A 14,486-nucleotide genomic window follows, 5' to 3' on the forward strand; every position below is an offset into this window, starting at 1 on the left:
GGGGGGGGGGGGGGGGGTGACGGGGAACAGCTGCCCGGCGCAGAGCGATCACCTTTCTGGGTGGGCATCCGCCAGCCAGAAAAATCTACGTAAATGTTATGAACTTCACTGGCATGCTGAGGAGAGTCAACCAACGCCACCCTGGGCCTGAAAATAACCCCTCTTCCAGGGCTGCTGGTTGGCGTCCGGTGCCCGCGTGCCTGTGAAAGAGCACAGCAGTGTCACAGGGCTGGCCGGGTCGTGCCCACACTCTCCCACTGGGGCTGTGCTCACGGGGCACAAGGCTCTGCCACGCCGTCTGTGCCAGCAGCCAGCTGTACCTTGGAAGGAGAAAAGGCCAGTCCCCTCAAAAATCAAAAAATCCAGCGTTTCAGCTGGCTGTTTAGGTTTTAAGGAACTATCTTCCTCACAGAAAGAATTAATCTCATCTCACTCCACATCAAACACAATTTTAAATAGGAGTGGTACGTACGACAGAGCGACTGAGGGGCCCCATCGTGGACCAAAACCCCACTGTGCTAAGCACTGTACAAACACAGAGATGATCCTTTCCCCAAAGAGCTTACATCTAAGCATCAAATGGAAAAATCTCATTATTGACAGATTAATGACAATCTGTCAGAGCAACCATTCCTATTAGGAGTGTCCTGTGCAGAAAAGTAGTACAGGGCCCTTATAATTAGCTAAGGATAGCTAATCTGATGCAAAAATTGAACAGTTAAAATTAAGGACTCATCTCTATGGTAGTATTACATTAAAAATGGTGAATGTGATATGAGTACACAGAAACATTTCAAATAGAACATGCAGATGGGTAACTCCCAGGGAAGAGGCCAATGGGTGGATTTCTTTTGTGAACTTCATAAAAACATGTAACATAAATGTCCTTAGAACTAGTGTTTTTAAATAACATCTGTGGATTTTCCTCTTTCAGCCCAGTTTACTGAGTTAGTTTTCACACTAATACTAAAAAAAAAAAAAATCATGGAGAGGCTATGTGTCGGGGTTTTTTTGCATATTACTGTTACCTTACATATATCTGTGAAACGAAGATTTTCCTCAAAGTAGTACTTCTTTTGCTTGACCATCTATAATTCAGTTATTAAATACTGGCCAAACACAATGCTAAACTTCCTGAGTCACCTAGCTTTCATAATTACAAGAAGTTAGAACAGAAAAGGTCATAAGTATTTGTTCTGCATATACAAATTGCATCTGCACACAGGGCTTGGTACAGCCTAAGGACAATTTCACACTGCTCTTGTTCAGTCTCACAGTTGCTGTCTGAGATGGAGAAGCCTTTTGATATTCAATACAATATTTGACAGTGTCGGCACGTAGATGATATCTAAGTATATGTCAAGAAACACAACTAGAAGGAGCTTGAGGAAAAAAGATCTTACATCCTCATGTGGTGTAAATGAGCACGCACTCACGCATGCCAGGGAAAATCACACTGATTTACACGATGTGAGCACATGGCTCTTTTCCAAGGGTAAGGACTTACTGCCCAAGGGCAAGAAACAGCCCATGACGTTATTTCATGTGGGCACATGATTTTCCTTGCATTATTACTGGGTAACTCCCAGGTGGCTTCGCCCACCCTCAGGATTCTGACCTCAACTTCAAATGAAATTATTCAGACCAAAATTACCTTGACCATAAAATGTTCAGGCCCCCAGCTAGGTCCCAAAGTACTACTGTTGTACCATCAATGTCTAACTTGAGCATGAGGACTTCTGGATTTTCACACATTTATTGTGAACAGTCTTGCTATTTACTCCTGTTACAGGATCACCAGGATACACCACAGTGTTTAGGTCTAATCCTGCAGTCCTGACATTAAACAACACCCCAACCACCCAAAATTCAGTTTCAGTACTGCATTAAGCCCTTCATTACAGACTTGTAAAAGGTATCTCCAACAAAACATCACAGCAGCAAGCAAACTCTTTTGTACTGAAATGCAAAATATATGCAATTTCAGTAGTTCAATAAAAACAAGACAAATGTTCCAAAGTGCTTGGTGATCAATGGGATAAAATGAGTACACTAAATATGAGAAGACTGAGCTTGAAATTTACTGAAATCATATGACAGAACACAAACAGGCAATTCTACTTCTCTAAAAATTATTATTTGTCACATTTTGAAGTGACAGCCATTGATACTTTAAGAAATCTATTTATGGCTTACGCACTGCTTTAAGAAACTTCCAAAGATGAAGGAGAAACTGGTTCCAGATTTCATACAGTTAATGTATTATACCACAAAATGCCTATTTTTTATATTTTTCATTGAAACACACTGATATACATTATGCCATTTGAAAAAATGACAGCTTTGTCTGTACGTAATAACCACAAGGCGTGGGTAAGAAACAGCTAAAGCATAAAACCCTAAGGACAAGGCTTCATTGTGAGCATTAAATAATTATTACAATGTAAAATTAGTCAGAGTAATATCTCTGTTTTACTTCAAGCGATGTGAGGTCTGATCCAGAGCTGAATTTACTGTCAACTTTAGTTACAATGGCATTTCACACTGTATTTTTTGCTTATAATTAAAGGGGAAAAATCCATTTTATTTTTTTACCAGCCAGTTTCATATATTAAATCCAATTTCTGATAATAATTAGTTTTAGACTTTAAACTTGCCCTAGTATTATTTGGAAGTGTATCTGAATTTGTTTCTATTTATGTAAACAGCTCTTTACCAGAAGAAATTGACTATGCAGGGGAGAAATAGTGGGGTTTCTGTCTGTTTTCTCCCAAAGGTAACAAATAGATATTAGGAATTTTGAAATTAATAATTTTGAGAAGAATATAATGTTCTTTAAATACCGTTATAATTTTTACACAATAGACAAAACATAGGGTCTTGCAGCTGGCACTATACTTTCAAATAATGCCTATACTTAAATTCTATATTTGCCAAAAGAAACATAAATTCTCCTTGGTAGAGGAGCTGTGGAAATGATTCATAAAAAATGCTGCAATAAACTGAATGTTAGCATTAAGAAACCTGTTATATACCTATCTGATTATTATTTATATTCAGCGCACCCTCCATTTCAAATCCAAGCACAGGCTCTTGCTGTGCTGGATTTAAAAAAAATACTAAAGAAATAAATAAATACACTGCAGCAGGTCCAACTGGCAGGGCCAGCACAGTAATTGCCTCCTACTTCTGCCGTGGCTATAGAACAAAAAAGCCCACACCTGAAAACAAGGCAAAGAAATCCTGTGGGGGTCTGTCACATGCCACCCACCAGTGAAAGCCTCTTCTGAAGGCTCTTCCCCTCCCACAGCACAGGTCTTTTCCTTGAGGAAAGGAAACACTTTTTTTTTCCTGGAGTCTATGCAGATCCAAACCGACGACAGCTGAAATATGTGTCATTCTAATGGATTCTGTCATAACTGGGCAAAACACAGCAACGTTGGAAAGCATTTATCAAAGATATGACAAGGCTTTCAAATTATGCTGCCTTTCAACCCACTGCTTAATAAAAATGTGCGAAGTGATAGAACACTTTACCTCGTCAACATCACTAGCAGCAATAGACTTATTTTCTTTGGGAGCAGCTATTCAAAAGTAACTTGGCTGAACTTCAGAGTCATAATTATAGAAACTATTGAGGGATTGAGGGATTTAAAAAAAACCACCTGTGCGACAAAGTAATTATATCAACCTATTATCTTTAAAAAACATTTCAGCTCTAATAAAGTCGCTTGCTTTTCTTTCCCAAGATGAGCAAAAATTCCCTTGTTCACGTCAGTCCTGCAGCTCCTGTGAGAGGGGAGTCTGGCCTGAGCAAGGGCTGCAGCCTGGGCTCTTTTCCACTGCTGCAAAAGATGCACAACTGCACAAGACAATCCAGCTGCTTAGACTTGGATTGTAAACTCTCTCAGGCTTTCTACTCCGCTCAGTGTTTCTTACATGCTACCTTAAAACAAATAAGAGTAAAGAACATACCGTAAGTTTTCAAAAGCTTGCTATGAGGACAACCCCTTATGCCCTCAGAAGCCAAGAGAAGTTTTTACATTGACTCAAGTGGGGTCAGGAGGCGTCGGAGAAGCTCACGTCGCACTGAAGACACCGATGAGTTTCCACTAGCTAAGAAGTAAAATTACTGAACAGAAAATTGGTTCAGTTTTATCTCAAACCAGGACACTCAGCTACAAAAACAAGCCCCTATCTTGTGTCACCCTTCGAACATACACCAAACACTGCTCAGTTTCCAGGAGCTCACCAACAGTGTTTAATTTTAATAGACTGCAGTTCAGCAAAGTATAGGCAAACATGTCTAGTATTAGTTGCTTGGAAGTTTTCTGGCTGTCTTTGGGATGTGAAGTGTCCTCAGCTACAGCCCCGTACACAGCAGTTATTTGTAAATCTCTGGTTACTGAGGTGGCACAACAACTTGCTGTGAGCATCTGAGACAGGGAGGTCTGTTTTAGTTCTTGCCTGTTTATCAATTTAGAGGTCTAGATTTAAGCAATTAGTTTTGTATATTTTGCCTTTTGGGTCTTAATCTGGCTGTTACCACAAATCACAAAATCACGAAATTGTCAGAGTTGGAAGGGACCTTCTAGAGATCCTCTAGTCCAACTCCCCTGCCAAAGCAGGATTGCCTATAGCACATTACTCAGGACTGCATCCAGGTGGGTCTCGAAGATCTCCAGAGAAGGGGACCCCACAACCTCCTTGGGCAGCCCGCTCCAGTGCTCTGCCACCCCCACAGCAAACTGTGATTTAAAGTGTTAAGAAATACAGTGCATAAAAAAAATGTTTATATCTTAGTTTTTATATATGAAGGACTCCATTGCTTACAAATACACTTACATTTCCTTACCTAGTAAACCCTGTGCATTATGGACATCTTTCTCTCTGTCTGTTTGGTACCAACCTAGAGTCAAGAACCCTAACACCAAATTTCCATGATAAAGCTCCAAATGCTTTACGTTTCTCTCATGGCCATTTCTCTCCCTGTCTTCTACTTACAGCACTGAAACAGAGACAAAATCCAAATTCACCTCAGGTTCTGCAATTCCCTCCTCTGGTTCCCCATTTCTTTATTTCTTCAGCATATTTCTTCAGTTTGTGCCTATGTTCCACACCTGACAAAACAGCCATTCCTGTTTAACCTGCCCTGACTGCCATCAAAACTCCACAAGCCTTTGCCCTCACTGCTCCTCTCTGGTCACAAGTGAGAGATGTGACCCATCTGCTGTTGCAGGGCTTTCTGCAGGCACCTTGCTGCAGGAGCTGACGTACCAAGCTGCCCAGTATAGGTGTCCCATCACGGAAAGAGGTGAACTCACTGCTGCCATGGGTATGCCAGGAAGCTGAAGAAGACAGCACTGTTCTGAAGGGGCAAAATCTTCCTTTTGAACACCCTTTCAGGAAACGGTCAGAAAGCCTAAAACTGATGACCCAGAAATCTGTGAAGCTGTGAAGGAGAACTCAGGTACTTAAACAGATACCGGTATTACAAGTTTTAGCTGGGCTGGTACTAAATGATATACAGCCTTGCTCTGTTTCTACACATAGGCTTGCATTTCCCTCTAAGTGAGGCACCAGTGCAGGAAACCAGACACAAAAACTATGTCTCTCCCTGGACTGTGATTTCTGCCCCCAGGTACCAGCCCCTCCTGTCCCAGGCTCACCTCCCTCACAGACCTGGGGATTCGCTTTTTGTCTCACCTCACCACCGCACTTCAGCCTCCACCACAGTCTTGGTATCTTAGATTAGGAATCAAGAGGGCAATGCTGTAAAATAAACTCACCAGTCACATGCCTCTTCTATGCTGATTTCTCCCAGAGCTCCTAATAAAACCCATTATGTTAAAACACACACAAAGTGGTCAGGCGCATACAGACACGCATGCATACCCCTATTTATTAGGCATTATTTAGTTAGGCACTATTATTTAGTGGCTTTGCATTTCAGGTAGTAGATCAGAGCCCTAAACAGAATTTTTAACTCACACATTAGGCAGTTAGTCCTTTGGCAAGAAATTAATTTGAGCCTCCATTTTCAACAAGTTACTGATTTTGCAGGGGTTCTCCAGGGATGTTGAGTCCAAACCATGCACAGCACAGGTGTTCAGCCCTGGCTGCCTGAAGGGACCTCCAGCAGAGCAGCAGCTACCCAGACAACAGGATCACTGGGCAAATTGTGCAGAGCAGGCTGTGTTTCTCATGCATGCAGCACCTCATACCCACAATCCTAATTTGGCGGGAATACTGTTAAAAATAACCCATGACCTCAGCTGAACCTTCCACAGCCACACAATTTTGCCTGAGAATGGTCTTACACAATATTCAACACGTGAAATAAATTTCCCTGCCAATTTTCAGCACAAAGTGAAATCCTGGCTTGTGACATCCCAAAATGGAACAGTAAAAATATACGCAAAAAAAATCCCTGTCAGGAATCTCCTGACTCCAGTGGCCATAAGCCAGATTTTTCACGACGCTATTTTCCAGAGCAGCTGGTTTTCAGGGCAGAATCTCACCTCAGCTGTGCTAAAGAAACTCTGGTGGAGCTGCACGGGTGAATCTGGCTTTTTATGTGTAACCTGCTATCACATTTTTGTCCACAGAATTTTGTTCTGTATTTTAGCATCATTCTTCCTAACAACCTGCAAGACAATTTTCTTCAAAGAAAGCTCTTATTAGGCTTTATATCTATGACCTTAGGTTATCTTTTATAGTTTAATCTGCACAAGCTTAGGAATCAAGTTTTGCCTGTGGTAGCCAGCCCATCAATTCATTCGATTGTCCAGTACAACTTCCAATTCTCACAAGCAATTTGACAATTGCGAGTATCTCACATTGCAAGTTATGCAGTCTAGTGCTGCAAAAATAATGAGACCTAGAATTACACACAGCATTGCAAGCCTACTCATTTAATCATGAATTTTCAGGTAATTTAGATGTTTCGATAACAGGCATACTATAGGCCAACCTGTCATATTACTCTTATCAGAAAAATGTCATGCGTCTGTCTCCTTGCTTGCACACGTGCCGGCTCTCAGACTCTCATCGAACCTTACCTAATGCACAGGATATGTAATCAAAACACATTCTTTTTAATGGATGGTTTCATATAGAGCAGAGCCCTCCAGCCACTAAATATGCTCTCAAGTAATTTCATGGGGGATACATGAATCCTCCTTGATGGGAAAGACTAAGGTTTGTAATTTATTCATGGGGATACATGAATCCTCCTTGATGGGAAAGACAGAAGAAACCTGGGTCAGCTTGGCCCACTAGAGGCACAGAGCCGGACTCTGCTCCTGGTGACTTTTGCCACAAGTGGGCAAGGATAAGGGTCTCCTACCTTTCCCAGTGGTCCCACACAAGAAAGGCCTCTTGCTTGCCTACCCTGGAGTCAAACACTTGTGAAGGCTGGAAAGTACCATCCACAGCCACCCACTCCAACCCTTTGCTGGGGGTTAGGACACTTGTCACTAGCTCCTGACAAGCAGACTGGCCACAGCATGTCTTGGGCACATCTGCTGCTGAGAAAATAACTTTTCAAGGACAAAGGTGGTCCAGGAGGTGGGAGGGGGCAGCAAGTGCAGAAATGACTGGGGCATGAGTCACTGTGGCAGGGCAAAAAGCCCTTGCTCCTGCCAGGAACTGGGGAGGAGGCACCTCGCCCCCACTGCTGGGACAAAGTGCCCGGGTGCTCCTGGCAGGACCAGGGCTCTGGGCAGCAGTGATGCTGCAGGTGGCAGCATCATAAATAACATAAATCATAACAGATCACAAATCACATGATGCGTGGAATGTGAGGAATTTATGAAATGTCATGTGATTATATGAAATCATAAATAAAAATGAGAAATTAAAAATGCAGCCACCCAGCTCCGGCAGGGCAGAGAGCGGTCTGGCCCGGCCGCACCCACGCAGCGATGCCTGCTCTCCTGCATCACCAGACACAATTTCTCTCCCACTTTCTCCTCCTTCACCTACTGGCTCACTCACCCCATGGCCCTGTGGGTGGGAGTGGAGACAGGCTGCATGTGCATAGCTCAGCGCCCGGCCTAGAAATGTGACTTCACAACTGTTTGCATGGCCCAAGTTTAGCAACCTGAAACAACATCTCAAATCCCTGCTACTGCTGTATTTAAAGTTAGCTTTACTTCTTAGTGCTTCTAGTTCTGCAGTTAATCTGCAGTTTGGAGCTAGTGAACTCAGAAGCCTTACGATGTGCTATAGTATGGGGTTAGCCTGCAGTGTCTTCTTAAGTTACATGGATGGTTTAATTCAAAGAAAAATGAGCAGGTACAGAAAAGCCAGTCTGAAGGCAGATGGTAAACACTGTGCCGCTTCCAGCAAGTTCAATTCAATTCCAGTTCTGATCTGGTATTTTTATAGATTTAATGAATCTGTCAGGTTGATACCAAGCAATGGGACAAGCGAGCAGTCAGCTTTGTTGTTCAGGATTTGTTTTCACCTTTCCTATTAAAAACAAAAAACCCAACCAATTAATGGGAAACATTAAAATGTAAGAATGCAACAGCTTCTAAACGTATGGGAGCTTTCATCTGAGCAAGAATTTTCCCTGGAAAAGACCGGGGTGAGCTCACAACTTTCAATGAAATATCTCTCTCTTTCTAAAAAAACTTAATTGAGGTTGGTTATCACACAACAGGTGAACTTACACAACTTTAGAGACTGGCTTTACCAGAATGAATTCTCAATACCTTACTTTCATAAGCGAATGACTTGCAAAAGCCAGCACACAGTACGTTTCGCTGCTGCAAGCTCTGCAGTCTTAATGCAGCTCTGAGAAAATAAGCCAAATTCTTTCTCTGAATTGCATATCAATGAAAACAAGACTGTAAAGGATACAGTTACTTTGGAAACAGATAAGTCTTTAAAGTGTTAAAAACAATTCCTGTACCCGAATCCCATTGATAATTTATGTGGTTTTATAACTGTTTTTTCCTGTTTTCAGAAGTTTTTCTCTTCCCTGCTAATTGACAGAAGCTGAACGTCTATTTCAGTGGAGCTCTGCCAGTTTATACAAGCTGAGGATGTGGCCCATATTTTTAAAAAGGGAGGTCCTTTCCACTGTTTTGCCATCTGCCAAGCTCTACTTTAAGCTAATTAAATAACATCAAGTTCTAGCAGGCATTTTCAGGCTATTAGAGTATTCCATTTCTCGACCCCTACAGGTACCTAGCAAGTCTGGCTTCAGGAGAACTGAGCCATAGATTCAAAGGTGCTGACAATGCTAAATATTTTAAAAGTTGGAAAATATGCTGACAGTTTGGACACTCTCTGTGGTTTCCATCTGAAGTGAGTTTGTGTAAGATCTGTGAATGTGAGCAAACAATCTTACCCATTTGGAGTTACTGGGGGATTGCCTTCAAGTATCTGTTTTTTCAACTGCATCAGTTCCCAACTTTGCCTACCCTTTGCAACCCACAGGCTGCTCTACCCACTGCCTCTTCCCATCCTGAGCCCTCCAGCTTCCTCCCAGCACCCTGGAGCTGCGGCGCTGGCAGTAGGGATCAGCAGCAGCGACGGCTCTTGGGAAAAAGAAAAGCATTTTATTTACCATCTATTCTACAGTTACAAATATAACAAACATCAAATGTCTCTGAGATACCTAAATGAACAGTTACTCCATGTAACCATGGATCTCCTATCATTTGTAGCATTTTCTTTCCCTCTCTGCTATTCATGTAATAAACCCACTTACGCTACTGGTCTTAAAACAGACTATAAACAGCCGGAGCAGAGATTGTCTCATCTTGTGTGCACAAGACCTACTACAATGGAGCCTTTATCCTGCCTGCAGACTTTCAGCACTGCTATAATTCAAATACTACTAATAATGATAGTGAATGTGAAATAGTATGAGTGCGACATTAACATGAACAGAGAATAACCCTCTATCAACCAGCAGCTCTACAGAATAACAGAGTACACCACCAATGCTGGTAGGGTTTGCACATATCCTGCTTTTTTATCCTGAAAGAACCCAAAACACCTTCTCAAATCTATGGGAAGACTGTTTCTAACACATCATATTGAATGAAGCCTTTTTATCAAAATGCAGCAGCCCCACATGCCCTTTGGGGCTAAAAAAGGAGAATGATCTTTGCCAGCTGAAACTGTCCCTGGAAAAGGGAAGGGAGGCCAGTGCGTACCTGCATGGCTGAACAACAAGCTCTGGCTACTGCTCTCCCTAGGACAAAATGAGAATTACCCCAGCCTAAATCAGCCTCTCATCCATTGCACCGACCACTAAATAAACAAACAAAACAAAACAAAAAACAAACCAAAAAGAAACAAAAGCCCAACAAACCAAGCATTAATAAGCAAAACGTCCAGCAAACAAGAAAACAGTACTCCTCGCACAGCCTCTCATGCCAGCAGCGTCCTAGTTTCAGGCCAGATGTAAATGTCAGATCAATACACCAGTAAGATTTCACTGTCATTTCAATAACACACCCACACCTTCAAGTAAGCCTCTACAGAAGTGTGTGCATGTGGACACATCTCTGTATAAACTTCAAACATCATTTAAGAATGTCATCCTACACTGACAAAGTCGTATTAGTACAAATCCATGCCTATTGTAACTGTATGAGTCATGTGAGTACATGGCAGATATTTTAATACCACTTTAATAGTTAATATAAATAAGCCTAAATCTCCAGCGTGCTTTGATTTATATGATCACAATAGCTCTTCTCCTTCCCTTACTAATTAATCTATTATATGGAACCAGAACTCACAGATTAACCTTGAAATTATGTTCCAGTAAAGGAAAACGAATAGGACTACAATGTTCAACACAGATGACCAGTGCACAGTGATGTCCTCTTAATGAAGAAGCTGGAGCTGGCTGAAACGGCCCAGGTTTGGAGGGGGACAGGTTTCCTCATGGACCTGGGCAAAGGTCTGTGCCTATGAGGCTCCTGGGCTGGACTGTGTTATGGGCAAAGGAACACTGCGTGGGGTAAGACGCAAGACGCTGCAGAAGAGGCCCAGAAGTAGTATTTTAAAATGCACGGTATTCCTGGCAAGTCACCTACTTTAAAACTGGATGTAAATCATTGCAAACTTCAACTTTTGTTTCCACGGAACTTTTTTAAGGTTTTTGCTTTCACACACGGGGCCCTGTTCAGCATCTTGCTGCCATGGTGTTTTTCTATCTTGACAATTCACTTCCGTGAGCAGGCATGCAGCCAACTCAAATGAGACTCAACGCAGTGAAAAGCCCTTCAGGTAAACAGTGTGATAAGCTAAACTGCAAAAACGAGACAATGTTTTTGGACTATGAGGCAGTTGCTATGGAGACGGTTGCTAATTAACTGCATTCAGCCAAGAGAACAAAGGGTTTAAGGGCAGACAGGACTCTGTATCTTAGAGTGAGCAATGCATAACGTCTTATGCAATCTGCACATCTATCATATCTGGAATACCTGAGCCTTTGCTTAGGTTGCAAAATACCTCAAGAAATGACAACAGGGTGCTTTGTTCCTTTAAATTTGAACTAATTTTTAGGTAATTAATGACCTATCAGTATTTAAAAAACAAACAAAATCCATACTTAGAAGTCACAGGTATCATGAATCAATGCATCAAGTCAGGACTGTATTAAACACTGAAATGATTTACATTCATTCAGAGTAACTGCTTTCACAGCTAATAAAAATGCAATTGAAAAATCACTTCTAAGACAATATAATGTACTTAATCTATTATTCTCTCTTGCATCTTAAAAATTATTAGTTCAAAATGCTTGGAAAGCTTAGACTAATTAATTCTTCAATTGCTTTCTCAACAAAGTTCTTAGAAATATACTTTGGACCTAAATACTGTATTTACATTGAAATGGGTTATTCTGAAGAGACATTGAGCTATGTCATTTTAAAGGGCTTATATTTTGGGATAGTTATGCATTATAACTCTACTATTTCTACAATGCACTGTAGGCCTACAGTAGCAGAAAAAACATAGACTTGTGAGAAGTGACCTAAATCCCCAAGCAGCACAGTTCCAGTCTATGGAATCCCCGTGTGTTACTGGGGAAACTGCCCACATCCACAGGATCCCCCTGCACACCCAAGGGCCAGGGCGTTCACCGAGAGCTGAGGAGCCTCACAGCAGGCAAGAGTTGAACAGGTTGTGCTTGGGCCAGACCAGGCACCTCCGTACAGTATATGGGAAGATTGCAACTCACTATTCAGATGAAGACTTCAAAAGCTGACTTCTTTTCCAAAGTGAAAGCTGAGAAAACCAATAAAGAGCCAGTTGCTCATTAGAAAGCCCCATCCATTAGACGTGAAAAGTCAATGGATAAAATACATCTGTGCTAACACGAGATTTCTTTAAGTCTGCATAAATAAGGCAATATTTTTCATTTTTAACTCATTAAATCTATGACTTAAATAAAAACAAAACAGTGATTTTGTTTATTTTAATGATTTAGATACTGTTAGGAATGAAAGGGCCACAATCAATTTTGAAGTTAAGTCCTTACTAAGGGAAACAGGATGAGTTCACACCTCATATGAGTGTATTACTTCAGCAAAGCTTGCTACACACTGAACAAGAAGTATATTAATTTACTACACTAAAGCCTAAGGTTTGGGATTTTTTTGACATTTTAAATTATGAGGCATCTGCAAACAGATCCTAAATCTGAATTGCACATGGATTTTCCACACCAGCCAATTCAGATTGCCCCTAGACATCCCCTCCAGCATTAATCACTCACCCACGCTACTGTAGTTCATATTTCTTCTACAGAAACAGAGGTCTGCAAGATTCTTAAACTCTTGCCTAGAAATTAGAAATTATTACTTATGTGGCAAACTAAGTTTTAAACATAAGGGACCCAATTCTGCCTTCAGTTACACTGCCATAAATCTTTAACAACTCTATTAGATTTATAACAGTGTAACTGAGGAGGAAATTGAGCCCAAGATATTTTCTAAATCGGTAATTAAATAGCAGAATTTTAGCTTGGCACAGAGTAAAGACCTCTTAGATTACGTCTTTGGATAAGGCTACGTACTTTTTTGTTCCTTGAATAATGATGTTATGAACGAATTAAATCATCTTATTTTCACTAGCCTCTATATTACTCTGTGGAAGGACCACATCATCTCACGGAGCATCAACATGGGGCTAAATACTGCCTCTTTCCCATCCGCTTTCTTTCACTCTTCTCCATAATAAATGTTAGACTCTTTAGAGCTGTCTGTTATTTGTACATGGTATATAGCACCTCAAGGACCTTTTCTTGTTTGGTTTCAAGGAACTACTATATTAAACAAATGTCTAATAATAATAAAATGGCATTTAGCCAGCTCCCTTATTAGAGGTGCAAGGCATCCTGCGGTCACATTATGCAGAGCCTGTACTTTTCAGAAGATGCAGCCTGCTCTCCCAGCGCACAGGATGTGGTGCAGGAAACATGGTTTTGCCACAGTAGCCCTAAGCTCCCCAAGGGTCACTGGATAAACTGTGAAAGGGGCCCCTTCAGCATTAAAACATAGATGGCACTGGGGGGGAAGAGGGCTCAATTCCCAGCTCTGCTATAAAACTCTTGATGACATCGGACAAGTTATTTAATCTCTCTAGACTTCTTTTCTTCAATGGAGTAAAGGCAGCTTGTAAAACTTCCTGTCTCGTCATTGTAATAGAAGTGTTTTTCTCATGGCTATTTTACCTCATTTTTATCTCTGCTCAGTATTTCCAGTTGTAATGCATCCTTACTATTATTTACCACTTTGCTAACCTCATATGCCAGAGTCTACACCATCCCCACTGGCCCTGTACGTGTCATACTCCCAGGGGTGAGTGGGAGGCTGCAACCTGGGACAACTACTACCAAATGGGGGCTAAGAGAGATCAATAACCTTTGGGGCAGTCAGGCCAGGCCAAAGAGTTTTCTGAACTGTTCCACCTGCTAACGACACACTTCTGCAATCCCAGCTATACAGCTTCAATAGTCCTTTTCCACTGCCTCACAGGATGGAAAACTCTGTAGGTGGCTCCACCATCCACTATCCCTTACAGTAATTCTTCTCAGCACTTCCACAGCCTTTGCTGATTAGACCTCCTATAGCTAAAAATACACCATGCAGTCCAAATATGTAACAGACAATATATGCCTGCATACTTCACCCATCTAAATATATGTCTACATACCTATCTAGTAACTGCTACAAATATGAATCATAACATTTCTCTGCAGGTAACTCTCCCAGTAGGTTGCATTCAGTCACCAAAGCAAAGAAGTACGGTCCCAGCCAAGAGGTAGCTAATTCGCTGTGTGTAGATCTCCTTGTTGAGGTTTCTTAAATACATTTTAATTGGCTGGAAAAGAACACATTATATTCACACACACATACTTGCACATATATGCATGTGCATATATGTATATAGCTATTAGGAAGCGCTTATTTCACCATTAATTGTACTAAAAGGTTTATTGCTGACAG

The 14,486-nt window shown here is 41.4% G+C and overlaps 1 protein-coding gene across 7 annotated transcripts in view; it reads right to left on the bottom strand.

Moving 5' to 3' along the window:
• Nucleotides 1-14,486, bottom strand: part of TEAD1 (TEA domain family member 1 (SV40 transcriptional enhancer factor)) — a 165,428-nt gene that overhangs the window by 87,453 nt on the left and 63,489 nt on the right. The window contains exon 1 of one of the 7 annotated variants that reach the window (XM_014952572.1): nt 5,992-6,041. The exons of the other annotated variants lie outside the window; for them this stretch is intronic. Within the exon in view, the coding sequence (XP_014808058.1) occupies nt 5,992-5,995 (4 nt within the window). The 5' untranslated portion in view covers nt 5,996-6,041. Of the gene's footprint in view, nt 1-5,991; nt 6,042-14,486 lie in introns of those variants that run through there. 7 annotated transcript variants of the gene reach the window in all.

Source organism: Calidris pugnax, unplaced genomic scaffold (assembly GCF_001431845.1).
Source record: "Calidris pugnax isolate Ruff unplaced genomic scaffold, ASM143184v1 scaffold248, whole genome shotgun sequence".
Lineage (NCBI taxonomy): Eukaryota > Metazoa > Chordata > Aves > Charadriiformes > Scolopacidae > Calidris > Calidris pugnax.